Below are 19,770 nucleotides of genomic sequence, written 5' to 3'. Positions count from 1 at the left end.
CGACCGGTTTCCGTTCTTATGACTCTGTTGTTAAACGAATTGGTCGTTAAATGAACGTGTATAAAAAGAAGCTGCATGGGTCACTAAACAGTCTGGGTGGGTTGTAAGTCTGAATGGGTAGGCGGGTCGTAAGTCCGAGCAGTCGCAGTGAGGTTGGTAAAAGGAGGCCGGGTGGTAAGTTTGAGCGGTCAATAAACAGGTAGGTTGTTAAGTGAGGAATGTCTGTACACAATATTCATACACATAGTGAAGCTCCTAAATTGTGAAGGTAAACAAAATAAAGCATGGCAAGCGCTATTCAAAATGTTAGTACATAATCAAACTGCATGGAAAACCATTTATTTCAAATGGTTTTGAAAATAATGTAATTTCTTTGTGTATACAACGTTGACCTTTGTAGACCTCATCTTTCAGTTGGCCCCCTTTGATTATTAATGAGTATGGTTATTCACCCAAATATGAAGAAAATAAAATTCTGCTCGTTAATGTAGACAGACAAGTGAAATTAAGCTTTGTCAAGAAATTGTAGAGAACACCAGAAATTAACTGCTGAGTGACGCAAAACTTCAGAAATCGACTACATATGTATATTGAATGTATAAACTATGATATATTCTAATTCAAATGCAAATAAATTCAATTCCAGGTAAAGTACTAACATTTTTAATAAAATTTGCCATGCCGTTTTTAGTCACCTTAAAATCTGGGAGGTGTTTCGGCTCACCATGTATATAGATAGTGGGCAAAGTTTTTCAGTTAGATTATTATTATTATAATTTTATTTATAAGGCGCCACAAGTGTTTTGCAGCGCCGTACAAAGAAACAATACAGGGAGACAAAGCTTGGCATAACATTGAATAAATAACAAGAATACAGTACAAATAAAGAGCGCCACAGTTCAATTAGATGCAGTTTCACTTCTCTAGACTGTTCTATTGAGGATCAGCGGTCACATACAGAAGCAGAATCTACTTCTTATTTATTTAGCACCTTCTAGAAGATTATAGATAATCTGATTGGTTGCCCATAGCAACAGCCCATCTTCAATGAAAGTTCCATATTAACAAATAAACCCTTAATACAGTCTATCATCTGTCTCCTTCTGCCCATGTATGATCTCCTGTTCCTTCCCCATCTGTCACTCATCTCCAATGCCCCAATCCCTGACCCCCACTCCCCTTACTACAGTCTAGATGGCCTGTCCTCCACCTCCCCAATCTCGCTAATCTGCCCCTCCCTCCCCTAATCTCACTCATCTTTCTTTCATCTCCGCATAAATCTCACTCATGTCTGCCCTCCTCCCCCAATCTCACTCATCTGTCCTACCCCTCCCAACAATCTCTCACATGCTAATCCATCACCTCTTCTACAACCCATGAGTGGAGAGGAAGAGGGTTTGGCCACAGGTTGAGTGGATTGCCTACACTACATGCGATCTGGTCTTGAGCAACAGTCCTGTAGGATATCCAATCCTCTCACGAGATATAGATATACACATACATAAAAGACAGGAAAATCTGCTATAAATATACCTTTGCTCTGTAGGAATGTGAGCCACCTTGAAAATTTATAACACCATATGCATCTGTTGGACTCTCTTCTGTGTGTTTTTCGACGGACCATTGTTCCTGCTCTTCTGTGAAATTTTCACCTAGTTTCACATCGGAGTACTTCATAGCAAGACTGGCGGTGAAGCAGGCATGTTGTCTGACGAGACGGCCGCAGCAGCATCTTTAGAAGAAAAAAATAAAATAAATCACACTTCTATTGGTGGGGCAGCAGGAGGGATCATTGGAATCACACTGGGGCTGATGCACAGTTAAAATAAAGGCTTGGACGATGCATTAGAACCCAGGATAGCCAAGTATGGGTGATGCACAGTGGAACAGTTCAGCTACAAATCCTCTTAAATCTTTTGCAGATTTTACAGGTTATGTACACTTGAAAATAGGTGTACATTCCTCTACTTTCAGTTACATGTTTAGGGTCAAATATAGGAGCTGGTATAGGTATGTATAGAAAATGAGCAATAGCAAAGATACAGTATGGATAGAAGAGGCTCAGCCACAGAGTGGGCATACACGTCATACAAGTGAAACTAAGCATTTAGTTCTATGCACACAATCCAGACTAATTGCAATAAACCTCTGTTTCAGGTCTTTAGAAAAAATATATACGCACAAGATATTCAGACAGCTACTACATAGAAACAGATCACATACGAAAATGACTTCAAGTATGTGCCAATTAAGTGGATGCTGATGAACATAAAAAAATACAGCTCAAATTTTTATATTTAAAAGTACTATTGGGAGCAGTACATTGTAGTATACCGTGGAAGCTTCCTTAGTACGCATTTCAATAAAAAAATGGTCAAGGGATAACAAGTCACTCATCTATAACCCTTTTATTAGAGAAAAGAGTACAAACCTCACAAGTTGCTGGCAAATCTGGCATCCTGGAAGGCATCTGTGGAATAACAAGACTTGCATTTAATATTCTACTGTGTACTTTATATTATATATGTACAGACTAATTACATAATTGTGTTATCGAGCTATACTGCATTAGAACTGGTGGACTAGACGAAAACACCACACCATATTCCCCAACAGACACATCAAGACGAAAGTAGCTTTTCCCACTAAGAACAGTTTCCACAGACCAAAGAAAAAGTTTTCTATTTTCTAATTGGTGTCCCTTTCCATCAAAAAAGCAACAAGAAGGAATTCTACTTCAAGTGCTGTGGAAAGTGATCACCATTCACAATTACTCATTTGCAAGTTTCCATTAAACCAGCAACTAGGCCTGCATGACCAGCTCTTCTACATAAAACAATGTTCTGATGTTCCTGGTGTCCGAAATTCAGGTAACAACATAAATACAATCCCACATTCTAAGCAAGTCTAACATTCTATCACGTGCCTCTTCCCGTTAGATCTCGCACCACTGACAAGTCTGAATGTTACACATAGGATTCCCCTCTACCATCACTGTGTAGAAGACAGATGCTTCTGCTCTTCTGGTGAAGGTCAACGACCTCCACAGACTTACAAAGCATTAAACACTATTCATATAACATGCACTTCAGAATGTAGAAATAATGTTTAGACTGTAACTGTACTGTAAGCAATATCCCAGCATCAAATCTGAATACACATTCATAAACGACCACACAGCACATCGTAATAAATAAAAAGATTTTACCTGTGTGGGTCCTTTGAACTTGGAATTATGTAGATACATTCCCTCTTGGTGAAAGTGTTTTCGATCCAAGATTTCTGGGACTAAAAGAAAAAAAGATGGAAAAAAAAACGAATGACTAATCTATTATCTATGAATACTAATAGTTCACATATATACTCTGTTAATGCATTTTGCAGCCACTAATACCTGAGAAACACATTAAATAGGTTGACTGGTTTTTATGTACTCATTCCCACCATGGTGTTATAAAATATTAGCACCTGGCATGACCTATTTCTTAGAAAAAAAAAAATTCTCCATGAGTCATGGCACATGAGTCAAAAATGAATAGAAAGTATGTATATATGTATTTATATGATTTTATGGGCATTACTCCTATTCCCATTGCATCAGTGTGATTGAGAATATAAATGCATCTTATGAATACTAACGTATATTCAAAAAAGATTTGTTTTTGACGGTTCTGCTTGTGCCATTGGGGAAAATACCTTTATCCCAGCGGCAGTAGGAAACATTGGCGAAGTCTTTGTAACCCAACAGTCTGCAATTTGCATATCAAGCAGTGGGAGAGAATTCAATTTTTTTTTTTACAGGCTATCCAATTAGGTCCCTTGTAAAAAAAAAAATTAAAAAAACAATCTCACAGAAAAACATTTTCCTTCAAAAACAGATGCTTTTGGGAATTTGGTTTTGCCTGTCTGTGTCAAGTGAAACAAGATCCCCGATAAGATGAGGCTTGTGCTGCTTTATCGGGGCTGCTTTGGATAGCCCCTTGCGAAGCAACTGCCCGGTGGAATTCTTTTTTTTTTGCTACTTAAAATATATCTGCAAGTGAATCCATTGTATAACACAGTGATGGATAACCTTTAACTGTTGTTGAACTACACATCCCAACATGCCCCACATCATTTTTAGCATGGCCAAATAGCAAAACTGCAGCAGAGCATGCTGGGATGTATAGTTCAACAACAGCTAAAGTGTCAAGGTTAGCTATCACTGGTATAACAACATTTGTAATCAACAGAACATAGAATATTAAAAAAAAGTATACAACTAAATAAGCATTTCAAATGCACTGCCTAAACAGAATGTTATTTAAATGCCTAATAAGCACATATCCCTGATGAGGCGTTATTTCAGTAGATCTATATCATTATAAAATTGATGTAATTTCAAGTAAAATTACAATGTTAAAATGTTTTAAAGGAGCTCATAACCACTTAGACGTCCTAATTTGACACCACGGGGCTATACTTAAAGTTTCAAGTAAAAAAAATAAATGTTATCATGAGCTGTGAGCAATTAACAAACTGCAAACTACACATAAGAAGTGCTGAATACGGAACTAAGAAAATTATATTCTATAACATTCCCAGTTACTATATCTGGGAAGCTGCAAGCATGAACAGAAAAGGCAGAAACTACCCCTGCACATTACACACTAGAATATCTCATCTTCAATAAATCCCATTTACCTTTCCTGAAGACATCCGCATTGACATTATATAGAAACACAGGACTTGCCAAGCATAAAACAGAATAGCATTTTAAATGTATTTACCAATCATTATTAGACTGCAAATAATATTTGAGCGTGACGTAATTGTGAATTGAGCCTAAAGCACTAAAAGGGAAAGTACCACCTTATTAGTAACATGGGCTGAATCACAAGGATGGTCAGAACCCCAGAAGTGACTGATAACAGAGGACAAGTCTTGTACCTAGCAGTAAAAGTTTATTCTAGAGATGAGAATAAAACTTGCCATCTTACGTATTTCCTCTGGAAAACCTTGATTTAAAAGTGGAAAAGGTAATTTCAAAGCCAAACTTATCAGTTCCACAAGCACATCATTCTTGATTAGAAGGTGCCAATATTGGGTTCCCTTTCTGTGCTGTATGGATGGTGAGTACAAAAATTCCTAAGAACAAAGCTTACCAAGTGATTCTCTGATGAGTTTCGAATTTTAGTTCAAACCGAATTGCGTGTATTGCATGGTTACAATACATGCTCCCGCGTAATTCACTTCGCAAGCCAGAAAAGTGTACAACCAGTACTTTTTGTACTAGATCACATCTAGTTCAAATTGCATGCTGCTGTAGCGTATCACATGCGATTTGAACTAGATGTGATGCGATCTAGTACAAAATGCAAACAGCACATATCGCACAGTGTATCAGCAATTTTAGGCCTTTAAGGTAAAGGCCTCCATATCATATCAACGGATTTCACACGATACTGGTTGATCAGGCCAAGAGGACGCGTGAAATCAGCTCAAATCACATCTGTATGACATCCGATCCGATGCATGGACCAGAGTCGGAACACATCCGAGCTTCGAGTCGGGAGCCCTCCCAGCGTCAGGGAACGGGATGGCATGTGCTACATAGCATGCAAAAAGACCACGTGATCCTGCCGTTAAGGAAGGTACTGGGCAGCTCACAGAGGATCGGATGCGGCTCCTCCCCTCGGAGAAGTCTCAGTGTATGGGTGCCTTAAGACAGAGCATCAGCCAATTCCGAATGATTAGCAAAGGAAAAACAAATAGACAAGAAAGTAACCACCTGAAAACACATCCACAAATGCAGTATAAAAAGGTGCATCCTTACAGCAGATGACTCATTCTACAGATGTAATACTATTCGTCAATAAGCCAAATTTGCTGCAACCATTTATTGTATCCAGCAAACAAAGTATCATATCTATAAAAGGTGCCAAACCTGTTATCAGCAAAATGTTGTACTGATCCAATTGGTCTTACCAGTAATAAGAATTAAAAGTATAAACATTGACCAATATTTGACAAAAGCCTTTAAAAACCCAAGAATAATGTAACGTCTGTAGTAAGAATATAAAAATCATACCTGCTCCACATATAGCGTAGCTCTGAGTCTGGTCTCCCTTATGTCCATGAGTGAAGACTACTACTGAAGTTTATAAACAGCACTTAGTATTTTGCATGCAAAATATTTAATTTGAGGTTTTCAGTTGAGCAGGTTGAGGCAGGAACACATGGAAAGCTGTATGTGGGCATGTGGAACTCTCCCTTAACTCCCCCAACCACTACCCTATGCAGACTTCTAAAGGTACAACCCTGGGCTAAATTTCACTATTCAATTCAGATTGATCTGATGCATACATGCTTCATCAGATGTACCTGATGCAATATTTCAATTATAATAGGCTGGGCTACTATGGGGGATATGTGAAGGAGGAGCCACTGTAAAAAGGTCAGTAAAGGGTTAAGGTGGCCATACACTGCTCTTGGAGCAGTGTATGGGCATTCATTCCACCGGGACCTTCCTGTGGCCAGGATTGCGTGCGATACATCGCATGCGGTCCTTCTGCGTGTGACATAACACATACGATCCCCTTCCCCTGCTGCCAGGAGAGGGGTCTGGTCGGAGGTTCAGCACATCCAAACTCTGATTCGATGCGCACGGGACCACGCATTAGATCGGATGTCAAACCCATTTGATTCGGCCACTTTTCACCTGATCCGTCGGAATAAGGTAAAGAGTGGTCAAATCGGACCTGTGTATGGGCACCTTAAAATTGAAAAAAATAAATAAAAATTGAGTACATTTTTTGAACATAACCAGATCCGGGTTCCTTGAGCAAGTGCTGGTCCTAAAAATAGAGGGGAAAATTGCATAGGGTTCTCCTGTATTTAAATAACCAGCACTGGGCTCCTGGACACAAACATGGGGGACAAGAGATGTAGGGTTCCCCAGTATTTTTACAACCAGCACCGGGCTCCACTAACCAGGGGGTAATGCCAAAACCTTGGGATACATTTATAGTGGTCTCTAGGGGCCGCAGCATCCCCTCCCCCCAACTAATCACCTCTTGCTGGGGTCCCTAGGGCACCCAAGGGCCAGGGGTGAACCCGGGGCTGTCCCCTGGGCGCCGAACAGATAGCCAAAATTGTCAGGAAGGTGGCAGGAACCGTGGTGTGCTGCGGGAGGCAAGCAGTGGCGGGGACCCTTATGCCAGGACCTATGTGCTGCGGGAGGCAAGCAGCGACAGGTCCCATGATGCCAGGACCCATGTGCTGCGGAGGCGGCAGGTCCCTTAATGCTGGGAGCAGTGTGCAGTGGCGGTCCCCTGTTGCCGGACCCGGGAGGCGGTAGGAGTGCAGGACTCGGGATGGGTGGGAGTGTGTAGGGTCTGTGTACTTCAGATGCGATACATCTGAAGTACACAAGACCCATCTGATGTGCCACTGACAGCTTCAGATCAGACAGATCCTTGGTGCTGCACCAAGAATCTATCTGTCAGACACATCTGAAGCGGGGCAGTGCATTTGATCGAGGGGAGCTCCGATTTGACCCGTTTTCATCAGATTGGTCTCATAGATCCATCTGAATCTGAAGAAAACAGGCCAAATCAGACTAGTGGATGGGGCCTTTATACCTTACAGTAGCCTTAACAGGACTTGCTTATCAGCAATAAAAACATACAGGGGAATGTGGCAGGCAATCAGTACTTAGACATGCTAGTGCTTCTATGACTATGAGGGCCAGCATGCATGTGAATGGTACAAATCACCAAAATAAATATTACATTTTTATTTATTGCATTATTAGTTGACTCACAAGATAGAAAAACTATACAAAAGGGTAATGGCTGCTCCTCCGTTCCATGGGGAGAATTTAAGTGTTTTGTACACTGGCGGCCACTTGATTGCACCTGGCGGAGCAATTTAAGAGTTGCGCCGTTCGGGTGTGAACCTTTTGGTGGGCTGGTAAATAGTTAGGCATAAAAGCCCTGATAGAACAAGGTCTTGCCTTCAGCAGTCCCGCCATGCAAAGGAATAAGCAGGTCAATAATTCATAAAAGCAACATGCACCCAATTGGAAGGAATGTGGAAAAACAACTCTATATAATTATCATTATATTTATCATAGCTGGAGCTCACCCTTAACAAAGAGCTAAAAAAAAATAAAAAAAACACACCTCCTCTGAAAAATGTACCTATGCTAATCTAGACAAGGAAAATAGTGTACCCTGCATGTATGTAATGCAGCAAAAAAATAAAATAAAGGACAAAACTAGTCCTACTGTAATTGCCCTACAGAATTCCCCAAACTATACAAAGTTTGATAGAGCGCACTGGTAACTGTCAGCTATCCTGAAAACAGATACATTATGGAATACAGGATCCCCCTATCCATAATGTCTCCACATTCCACAACAATTCTATAGCAAGATAATAAGTCCAGTAAGAGAAATACAAAACCTACAAAATAAAATATGGAATTCTGCTGAAAATAAAAACCTATATAACATGCCCTAAACAAGCAGTCTAGATTTCTGTATTCCTTTAAGTCTTACATAGGCCCCTCATGCCCAAGACATGCACTGGTGTCCTGGATGACATAGCAGCCAAGGTGAGGCTAGCACTAGGAGAATAAGACATTTTGGGATGTGTGTTCAGTTTGAACACACACCTGGTGTTCATTCTAGTGCCTGCCAGCTTTGAAAACCCATGCAGTTCCTCTTCCCTGCCTAGGGTGTCACTGTCTGCTGTAGTGCTTCTAGCACAGTGTGGTCTGTATATCAGCACTGTTATGCAAACCAGACCAGTGCTAAAAACAGCACAGCAGACAGCGACACCCCAGGCAGGGAACAAGAACTGCATGAGATTTCAAAGCTGGCAGGTGCTAGAATGAACACTACACACCTATAGGAAAATGTAATTGCAAAGGAAACATTTACACCCAAAAAAGACACGTGGCACTGCAGAATCACATGGCACTACGTGTTGTATAACAAGTTGAAGAGCACGGAGGATAAACATATGTACATGTGCCCAGCATATGGGTTCCTGGGGTTACCACCGTTTTTTGTCACAGTGGAATTTGGGAATGCCTGGCACACAGGGATGAATGCCCCATGCTGTGTGAGGAGTGATGCATGTCTGCCCGATTGTGTGGTAGGTAGGCATGAGTGGTGGAAAATGCGGCACACAGGAATGTGAGGACATCTCTTGTGGAGGTACAAGGAGAAGATAGAATGCCATATTATAAGAAACACAGGAAAGCGCTGGTGGGCTGCAGGGCTTGCTCACACTGAATCTATGAGGCTTCATATTGTATCCTCCAGAGAGGCTTTACTCCATTAATAAATGGCTACCAACCCTCATATTGTGCAAGCGAGCCGCCATCTTGCTCACTTTGTAAAGCACCACAGTTTAAATGCAAGTTTCCACTTGGCTCAGTGAGACCTGTGATTATGATGCCTAAAGGCTCATACACACTGGGTGTTTTTGAGCTGTCACTTTTTTTTTCCATTTCAGCTGCTTTCCGCTGAAATGCCGCCCATTATATATGCCCCAGCAATGAGCGTGCATTGCTGTCCGCTGCTTATCTGCTGGTATTACAGATGAGCGAAGGGCTGGATGGCTTTCCATAGTGTCTGCTGTGGAAAGCCATCCACCCCCGCGAATATTGTTTGGACCAGTGAAAATGGCTCAGTGTGTATGCACTGAGCGATTTTCAGGATCATCACTCTGCATACACGCTGGACAAAAAAAGCCCAATGTGTATGCACCTTTACAGGCACTTTACAGGGAGCCTGCATGCACTCTAGCTCTGCTCATGTGTATAACAGCAAGTATGGCTATAATGCATCTACCATCAATAAATCACCCCACTGGTTAAAAAAAAAAAAAAAAAAAAAAAAAAGATTATCAGCACATTAGCATTATTGTTAAATCAGGGTTGCCGACTTTATTATTCTCCTCTCCGGGGATTCTCCCCCTCCGAGTCCTGAGGATTGCAGCATCTTAATGCCGCGATTCGCCCCCCCCCCCCGAATCAGGGAAGGGTTGTCCATCCTTCCGGGGGGGCCGTGAGGGGGACCCGATTTTCGGGAGACTACCGAAAATTCCGGGAGGGTCGGCAACCCTGTGTTAAATAAGACCGTTATATAGTAAAATATTGCAACAAACCCTTACAAAGTATTAGGCAGGCACGTGTGGGTTATCCCTAGTCAGTACTGTAGGAAGGAGCCGAAACATTTCCTGCAATTGCCATTAACACTACTGTGTCCGTCCCCCCCCCCCCCTCCCCCCCTCTTGTGTAATAAGAGTATATTTTGGCAGGAAATCTTTTTTTTTTATTCTGGGGATACAGTTAATCATCCACTCTTTGCCATCTCAAGTTACTGATTTTTATCTGTAATATCAGGATGAAAGGCACACCACTGTCTTACATTGTACGGTGTTATTGATATGCTTCATTGCTACTTTGCATACACAGGCGAAAGCACAAATGTAAAAATCTGTGTATCGGAATATATTTTTATTAATGCAAATGTCAAATCAGAAAACACAGTGAATAACAGCAAGGATGAATGGTCAAGAGGTTCAGTAGCTGTTCAGACCATGTGGACTAATTTAATGATGAATAAATCAAAAGTTCATGCCATGCTTTTGATTATCTTAAGAACTGGTCAGATCATCTGGGATTTTCAAGCACAACATTTGGTACAGATAATTGTGCACAAAAAAGAAAAATCAATTTTGCAGGAAGGTGAATGTAGTATAAATGTTTCAACAGTGATATCCTGGAGGGCTGCTTTGGACAAATGGCACATTGAATGTGGTTCTGCAGCTGAACTGCACTCTGGTTTCAGCTCCTCTCAGACTACAGTGGGCCCAGGCTAGCAAAAACTGGACAGAGGAAGATTGAATGCACATTCCCTATATTATCTGTTATCGGTCTTCCACTGCATGCTGATGGTAGGAACATATTTTGTATTAAATATCATAAATCCATACTGCCGGTTGCCAATGATTCAGGATTGTGAATGGGAAATATTTTCTTGGCGCACACTATTCCCTTATTTACCCATTTGAACACTGTATAAATGCTACAGTCTACCAGAGTGGTGTTGTAAACCGTGTAAATGCCATTCTGTCCACAGTCACGCTATTCTCAGAGTGCATGTGCCATTCTTATGGGGCATACATATGGGCTGCTTTTTGCCAGTTTTCTAAGCGATCTGTGTACACCCCATAAGGATAGCTCAGATCTTGTGTGCATGCCATCAAAATCTAGTTAGATCGCTTAGCAAGTTAGTTCAAATTGCAACGTTTGTACAGAATGAGCAATAGCAATCTACTATTTAAAGGTTTTTTTATTTATTGCTTAGCACAACTGCTGTTGATCAGGCTGAAGAATACCCTGCTGTATCTCTGTATTGTCCACTGAGAAGCAGCGCTGCCAGCCATGACCTCTCAAGACATCTCCAGGGTGAAACTGTAGGCTGGGTTCTGGGCTGAGCCTGCTCTGGGATCTGTCTCTCAGCTGGAAGAGTGACCTTGAATAACAGCACTCTTCTTCTGAACATCCCAGCAATCTACAGTTTCATTATGTGGCATTCAATTGTTACCGCCCATTACCCACAGTATTCAATTACTTCCACTGAGGGGCACAAACTTAATTTTTGCTTGCTACCCCTGTGGTGGGGAGCAGATATGCACAAAGAGTCACCTGCTTGAGCGCGCAAGGGTAAATTATATAGCCTTGGCATCAGCATTTCATAAAGGTGTTTGGGCCCAGTAAAGATGTGTGTAATTACACAATGTTTGTGCTATTATTCAGCATCATTTGTGTTTATTCTTGTTTTTTTGCTGCACTAATGCTTTAAATAAAGTTTGTTAACAAAAAATATATTAAGAAGGTTTAAGTAGATGAACAAACTAGAAGGTGGCCATACACTAGAACAGTGGTTCCCAACCTTTTTTCTCTCCCGTACCCCTTGATTAGGCTTTTCATTTATAAGTACCCCTCCTATCAATTTGAAATATCCACAGTACTTATGAGTGGAAGTGAGCAGTATGCGTGTCCTAATATTAAGGAGTAGCCGTGGACTAGTATATGGTCAGGAATTAGGTCGGTCTTTGTCTGGCCGCTGGCTGTGTATAGTCTCCAGAGTTCCCGCTAACGACTGTAGGATTAATGCTTCTTCCACCCATGTCAGTGCGGGGCAGATGTTTGCAGTTAGCTCTGAGGAATTGCTGGTTGGGAAAAAGCATGAGGAGACGCTGATGACGCTGCAGGGGGAACTGGAAATGACACAACGTGGCTTGTTTCCATGTCAATGGTAAACCTCTTTTGCCTTTGGAAGATTTTTCCTTCTTCCGCTATTACCAATATTAGTTTCAAGTACCCCAGGTTGGGAACCACTGCACTAGAACGATCTCAGGCCAGAATGCACAATTCTGATGGGTCGTGCGATTGTTTATGTGCACATTGTGCGGTATTTTGGTACGCGGGGCGAGAGATCGATCCTCAGATCATACGTGCTGCACGTATGATCCATCGGCTTTGCTTGGGGTTGGAAACAGATCGTATGTGCTTTTAAAGCACATACGATCGCTGTTATGACCGGCATACAATCAGGTCGTATGCAGGTCTTTCTGATGTACGGCCACCAATAGGTCCCGGACGTTCTCTAAAAAACTTAGATGTAGGTATTTTAACCAAGTTAATTCAGAATGGCTGTACAGAATAAACCTACAGTATACAAGAGAGATGGTAATTGCAGGACAAGAGCAGCATGCTGTGAACACCCAGCTGATTGCGTCCTGCCTCCCCCCTACCAATAAAAGAAAAAAGAAAAAGGTTGCTAACAACACTACAGAAAAACTTAAGGATGTCACCTAATGTGAAGTTTAACATGAACTTATTGGGTGCTGCAACTTTACTCTAGAAGGCATGTGTTCAGAAAAGCTATTAATATGAACAATGCACTTAACAGCTTGCTGCAAACATGGTCTGTCTGACCAGATAAGAGATAGGAGAACTGTATATGTACTTGTCAATGATCCCCTGCTCACCCTTCTGGGGATACACCACAGCCAGTGTGTGTTTGTGTCAGTAACGCAAAAGGAGATATTCGGATTTTGTTCAAGTTATACACTTCCTTAGGAAAAAAGTAACCCTACATGTGGTTAGACAAGCGTCTAGCTACAAGAAGGTGATGAGGGAGGAAAAGCCAGATCAAGCATGTAGTTACAAGCATACTTTAAATAACAAGTGGGGAAAAATGTCATGAGTGCAGAATTAACATGTAAACTCCAACCTACAAATGAAAACTATTACTCGGCAAAAAACAGATTTTATTGAGGTTGCAACAAACTAATTTTTGGTAATATACCAGGTTCTGAGGTGGCAGTAAAGAAAAAAATAAATAAATAAAAATGAGTAACTTTATATCTGGAACATACTGTACCATGGAGTCTGTTCTATTTAGAACGATGCTCTGCGAGGTCGGGTGTTTAGTCGGGAGTACCGGCATTTTCTGATTTAAATGCCTCCCTCCATGCCGTTTGCTCCATCCTAGGGCACAAAACAGCATCACCGCCTTATGGTGGCCATACATCAGAAAGACACTGCACCGAATCATACAATCTCAATGGATTGTAAAATGGATTGTATGCAGATTGCGTGCACACAATCATACAATTCTGGCCCCGGGAGATTGGAGGATTGGTCCTCTGATCTGATGTGCTGCACGTCAGATCAGTTGGGATTGGGAGCAGATTGCATGTGCTTTTAAGCACATGCAATTTGTCTTTAGATGGCTCATACAACCAGAGTCATGTTATACTCCCTCCCTGACTAGCAGAGAAGAGAGGTGCAGCTTCTGGCAGCCCGTGGCAGTGAAGATGCTGGGAGCCACAGAAGTTTCCAGTGGCAGATGGGTGGGCAGCTGAAAAGAGCGGTGGACGTCCTTTTGCACAATTCTGTCACTACTCTGAAAACAGTTTAGAGGATGGCTGCATTCAGGCTATTTAATAATGGCATAACAAAGCAGATGTGAGCAGATAGGTAGTCGCTGGCAACCTGTATATTAAAAAAAAAAATAATGGATTTTTGATACTCCTAGTAGGCCAGCCCCCTATTTAAATGAAGCTTCAATCATACAATAATGCAGCAGATGGATTGTATGACTGATTGGATGACAGATTGTGAGTACATTGTGTGTCCAAAAACCACCAAGGACTTCCGGGGAGTTGAAGGGAAATTGGACACAATCATGTAAAAGACCGGTCTTTCTGATGTATGGCCAGCTTTAGTTTGGTCAGATTTCTACTCGCACCACAGGAGGAGTGCAAGCACAAATCCACTAGTTGGCGTTCGCAACACTCTGGTTAGAATAGCGCTGGGAGCTCCCTGATGCTATTCATATCGTTCTGAATAGAATTGACCCCCGTGATACAAATAGTTATTTTGCAGCCAAGGAAAATACTGGCTGTTCTTGCATGTAGCTCAATCAGTTTAGATTTGAGCTATGGTACAACGCACTGTTCTATTTAAAGGTCTGTGCACATTTTACATACGCCCCACATGCAGTGCAGCAAGGTTTAGTCAAGCTGCAAAGTGACTTTTTTTTTGCATTTCTGACATACCAGGATCAGCATCTCTGCCTTAATCGGGCAAGATATCTGTGTTCTGCTTTATATACTAAACAGGTTAAGGCCGCTCAAAGCAAAAGCTTTGAAAGCTAGTCTGCTACCTTGTGATTGCCTCTGTTTCTGTATGTGTGAAAGAGAAAGCTGTATTTTCACTCACTGCCAGCAGATGGCAGTGTTTTGGTTATACACAGACACTAGACACAGAGACAGACAGAGGGCAGTATTCAATGAGAATAATTCTCCGTGCATGGTGAGAGATTTTTTCACTCGCCCTGTTCCAGAGGGCTCGCTGCCACTCCTGCTCCCACTATTCAATGTGGTTAAGACTCGCCGCCACTTGCGGCGAGTCTTAACCCCTGCAGCGGACAAGCGTCCGCGGCAGGAAGCTGGCAGGGAGCCGGGGGTTGGTGGCAGCCAGGGAGATTAAAGTCTCCCTGGCTGCCCCAGAACATATTTGGAGGGGAAGAGGGCTCCCCATGACCCAGGCAGCACAAGCTGCCCCCCCTATAGCCAGCGGGGGACCCAGTATTCACTGCACCCGATCGTGCATATGTAATGATCGGATGCAGTGAATATATGAATATCTAATGAGCGGCTCGAGAGCTCCGGCCCCCTGCTGGCTGCTCTGTTTAAAAAAAAAAAAAAAAAAATTAAATAAATATTTTTTTAAAAAATTAAATATATATTCATGTGCTATAAGCACATGAATAAAAATAACATGCCCCTTCACAGAAAAAAATCCTGATTTTTTGACACCAAAAAAAAAACCTTTTAGTTTAAAAGTTCACATTCCAGTTCTCCATGAAAAGATGGAGAATTGCTACATGGAGAGACACGTCGAAAATCACTTAAAAAGACAGCAAAAATATCACATTGAATAGGGTGGTTCACTTTTGGAGAGCAAAATGCTCCTTCCAACGCGAAAATAGCACAAACTCGCCATAAAACAAGGCAAATTTTGAATACTGGCCAGAGAGAGAATAAGCTATCACTCCAGTTCTCTCATTACCAGTGCAGTTTACTGCTAGTCAGCGTTTTGGGCTGCAGGACTAGCAGTAAACTGCACTGGTATTAAGAGACCCACAGTAACGCCACCTTCTCTCTCAATTCATGCATCTGGGGAAGTGCTTCCCCGTTTGGAGATAGGCACCCAGGCAAGTACATGCTGATATACACCTATTTATAAGAGGTAGTGCAGGGCATGGCTTCTTAATACACTTTGTTGAAAAAACCCTCAGGATAACGAATAAAATCTATTCAGAACTACTCCATCTTGATCCATTTATTTGCTGCATGAGGATTGCTACATACATGTGCCTGACTGGGACCATGAAAAAAAGCACCAGCTAAAGATTGCTATTTAAAGTGAGTGCTACTTCACACAGAACAAATATACTGTATATATAGCAAAAAGTCTAACTTAATATAAAAACCTATTTTACCATGCAAACATTCAGCCATTGTGACAAGTAAACAATGACCCATGCAAGTGAAGTAAAAAAATAAAAAATAAAATGCTAATTCCACCTGCTGTGACAGTATGCCCCTCCCAATCTGTTCCTCTATATTTTCCATTTCACACTTCAGGGTACACGTGACAAGTCACAAGTTTGCCTGTGCCCAGTATGCTGAAAGGCAAAAATTCCAAACTACAAGAGTGTCGTTATCGCACAATCTTCACTGTGGAAACTAAAACAGTTCAATCAATCAACAACCAAACAGGAAGACGTGTGCAAACCATCCTCCTAATACTAGAGAGTTGCAGAAAGAAAGCAGGTACAGTATGATACACAGTATGTTATATACAATTCGAAATCAAACACAAGATATAATGTTCAATGAGATTTCCACTCAAACATTCAACTTTTTCAGCCATCTAATGCAGCTGCAAGATATCACTTATGAAGTATAATGGCAGTAGACTAAAACCAGTAGCAGAAACCCTACAGAGGTGTTCTGTAGGTGCTCTAGTTATCAGAACAACTTTCTTCTTTCCCAGGCATGCCAAATGTATTACCAAATGAAAAGCTGCTGCAAACATCCATATGAAGGGTGAATAAATAGGTCTAAAGATGCCCACACGCGGACAGTTTTGGGCTTGCGATGCGCGCTCCCATGCACATCGCATTGCATAAAAATGATGTGTGCAGGCACTTTTCGGACTAGATCTCATCTAGTTCAAAACGCACGCTGCTTTAGCATATCGCATGCAATTTGAACTAGATGCCATGCAACCCGACGCACATCACACTGTATGTGGCCACCTTAACTTCCACCCAAGATCTTTTGCACATGCAGTGTTCGCAAATACGCGCTATAGCGCGTTCTTTACCCTAAAACGGTCCCCGGGGACTCAGTTTTTCAAACTGATGGGGTCCCCGAGGACGCGCTGAGCTGCGCCTGTGAGCCGCTGTAAGCCAATCAGTGCAGCGGCCGCCGGGACCCAATCATTGCACAGTGGCCACCCGGCAGCCAATCATTTATTTTGAGAGCAGCCTGGTTCACGTCACCGTGTCTGTGGCTCTGCGACTCTGCATCCTTCTGCCGCCCCCCGCCGTGTAAGTCCATTCTGCTGCTGAGGGTGGGGGACGGGATGCGATATGGCTGTAACAACTGACAGCCACTCTCAGCATAAGAGGTGAGCGGGCGTTCAGCGCAGTGGGGGACTGGATGTGGCTAGAAGAGCAGCGTGTCAGCTCTTCCAGCCACATCCAGTCCCCCGCCTCGCAGACAGCCTGCTCACCAGTGTATCAGCTTTACCAGCCCCCCTCGGGCAGCGAGCATAAAATGTCAACCAGAATAAACACACCCCCCTCCTGTGGCAACCGGCATGTAACCCCTGCAAGGAGCGTATAACCCCTGGCAACAAGCATGTAGGTAAGCAGCACTTATTTACTATAATATATGCTGGGCATTACAGTGTGTGCTATAATACATACTGGGCATTACAGTGTGTGCTATAATATATACTGGGCATTACAGTGTGTGCTATAATACATACTGTGCATTACAGTGTGTGCGCTATAATACATACTGGGCATTACAGTGTGTTCTATAATGTGTACTGGGAATAGAGGTGTGTGCTGCAATGTGTGCTGGGCATTACGGTGTGTGCTGTAATGTGTGCTGGGCATTACGGTGTGTGCTGTAATGTGTACTGGGCATTACGGTGTGTGCTGTAATGTGAATTGGCACTACTATGTGACCACACCACTTCCCTCAAAAAAAATGCCCTAAATTTTTAGCGTGCTTTCGGCGCACACTGTCCCTGTTTTCAGGTTTATATAGTTTCTAGTATATATGTATCTTTATGCGAGTTGGCCAAATGATACTCTCCCTCCCACTTTTTTGGGTGGTTTTTCGTAAACACTGACATGTATTATGTGTTTAATACAGTTTACCATGTAAAGGCCCTGAAAATCGCCTAGTGTGTATGGTGAGCCAGAGATCCCCTACTAGCGATGATGCACGCTCCCACATCATCGCCAGCGAGGTGGCAAGTCTGCTGGTTTTACCAGCACATCTAGCAATGATGGCTGGTATTTCAGCCATCATCGCTAAATGTATACGGCAGCCGGGCTGAAAGAGGACAGACTTTCAGCCCAGCTGACTGCCCGCTCCCTCCCTCTGCTCATACTCACCCCTCCTCGCTCCCACGCTGCCCGGCTCACATGCTGCAGACCTGCACGGACTCCTCTCCCCCTCCCGGCTACACAGCCCGGCGGACGCCCCGCCCCCCGGCAGAATGCTCCGCCCCCGCTAACTTGAGCATACACTCGCAGCTGCTGCCCACCAAGGTTTAAAGCTAGCAATGTATATATTAATGGCACTACTGGCCACCAATGATATTTATAATGCAGCAATGTATATATTACTGGCTCCAATGGTATTAATAAGCCATTAATATACTGTATACAATGCTGGCACATGCCAGCTATGTATATCTTGATGGCACCATTGGCCACCAATGATATGTATAATGCAGTAATATATACATTGCGGGCACATGCCCGCAATGTATATATTCCTGGCACATATGTTATTTTAAATGCAGTAATATATACATTGCTGGCACATGCGCATGGGCGGGATGGCATTTAACTGATCGCTGGGCTCCGAATATACACAGCCCAGCAATCAGTTCTGAATCAGGCCCCAAGAAAAGAAATGCATTGAATATAAGGGCCCCTGCTCCCACCTTTGGAATTCTAACCAAGCCCATTATGTAAATATCCTTTTACATGAAAGATTTTCAGCAAAGTCTTTCACCTCCTGAAAATCTCTGGCTCTTTGGGGAAAATAGCTCAGTGTGTACACACTACTTTGGTGAAAGATATATCATAGATTTTGTCAAAGTCTTTGGAAATGAAAATCTTCTAGTGTGTATGGGCCTTAAGGCCCATACACACTTGCCGATTTTCACCTGAAAATCGGCAAGTGTGTATGGGCCTTAAGGCCCATACACACTAGAAGGTGTTTTGACCGATTTTCAGGTGAAAATCTCCTAGTGTGTATGGAGCAGAGATCACCCACTAGCGATGATGCGCGCTCCCGCATCATCGCTGTCAAAGTGGGTAATCTGCTGGTAAAACCAGCATGCCTGGCGATCATGGCTTCTTTTGGAACCATCATCGCTCAGTGTGTATGCGGCGAGCGATGATGGTCCAAAGACGACATTCTGCTGGGCCGGCCTCCATTCCCCTGCTCCCTCCCCCCTGTCCCCGTCCTGCTGATTTTACATAGCCGCGGCAATTGTACCCTCCCCCGCTCCCTCCCTCTGACCTGCGCTCCCGAGTCCCGTCCAAGTAGCCTAGGCGCTACTGCACTCCCCCACTGCCTCCCCCAGTCATACTCACCCGCCCTGCTCCGTCCGTCCGTCCGTCCGTCCCCTCAGTCACAATAGAAGAAGCTGCTGGAGAAGCGCAGAAGCGCTGCTGCAGCTATTACAAGCGAGTACACTGCCACCAATGTTGTTTATGTATTACAGTATGCTGGAATTAACCAGCAAACCACTGGCCACCAATGTAATTATGTATTATGCTGGTATTAACCAGCAAACCACTGGCCACCAATGTAATTATGTATTATGCTGGTATTAACCAGCAAACCACTGCCCACCAATGTAAAAAAAAA

At 42.8% G+C, this 19,770-nt stretch overlaps 1 protein-coding gene across 2 annotated transcripts in view; it reads right to left on the bottom strand.

The window, feature by feature from the left end:
• The window catches only part of TRPM7 (transient receptor potential cation channel subfamily M member 7), a 103,069-nt gene that overhangs the window by 52,731 nt on the left and 30,568 nt on the right, over nt 1-19,770 (bottom strand). For both annotated transcript variants that reach the window (XM_083183976.1, XM_083183975.1), the window contains exons 2-4: nt 3,209-3,288; nt 2,432-2,470; nt 1,534-1,732 (exon numbers count right to left, since the gene is read on the bottom strand). In XM_083183976.1, the coding sequence (XP_083040102.1) occupies nt 1,534-1,732; nt 2,432-2,470; nt 3,209-3,288 (318 nt within the window). The remainder of the gene's footprint in view (nt 1-1,533; nt 1,733-2,431; nt 2,471-3,208; nt 3,289-19,770) is intronic.

This window comes from Crinia signifera, chromosome 4 (genome assembly GCF_055691185.1).
Source record: "Crinia signifera chromosome 4, ASM5569118v1, whole genome shotgun sequence".
Classification (NCBI taxonomy): Eukaryota; Metazoa; Chordata; class Amphibia; order Anura; family Myobatrachidae; genus Crinia; species Crinia signifera.
Note: the sequence above shows the minus strand (reverse complement) of the source record. Positions and strands in the feature narration are given on the sequence as shown.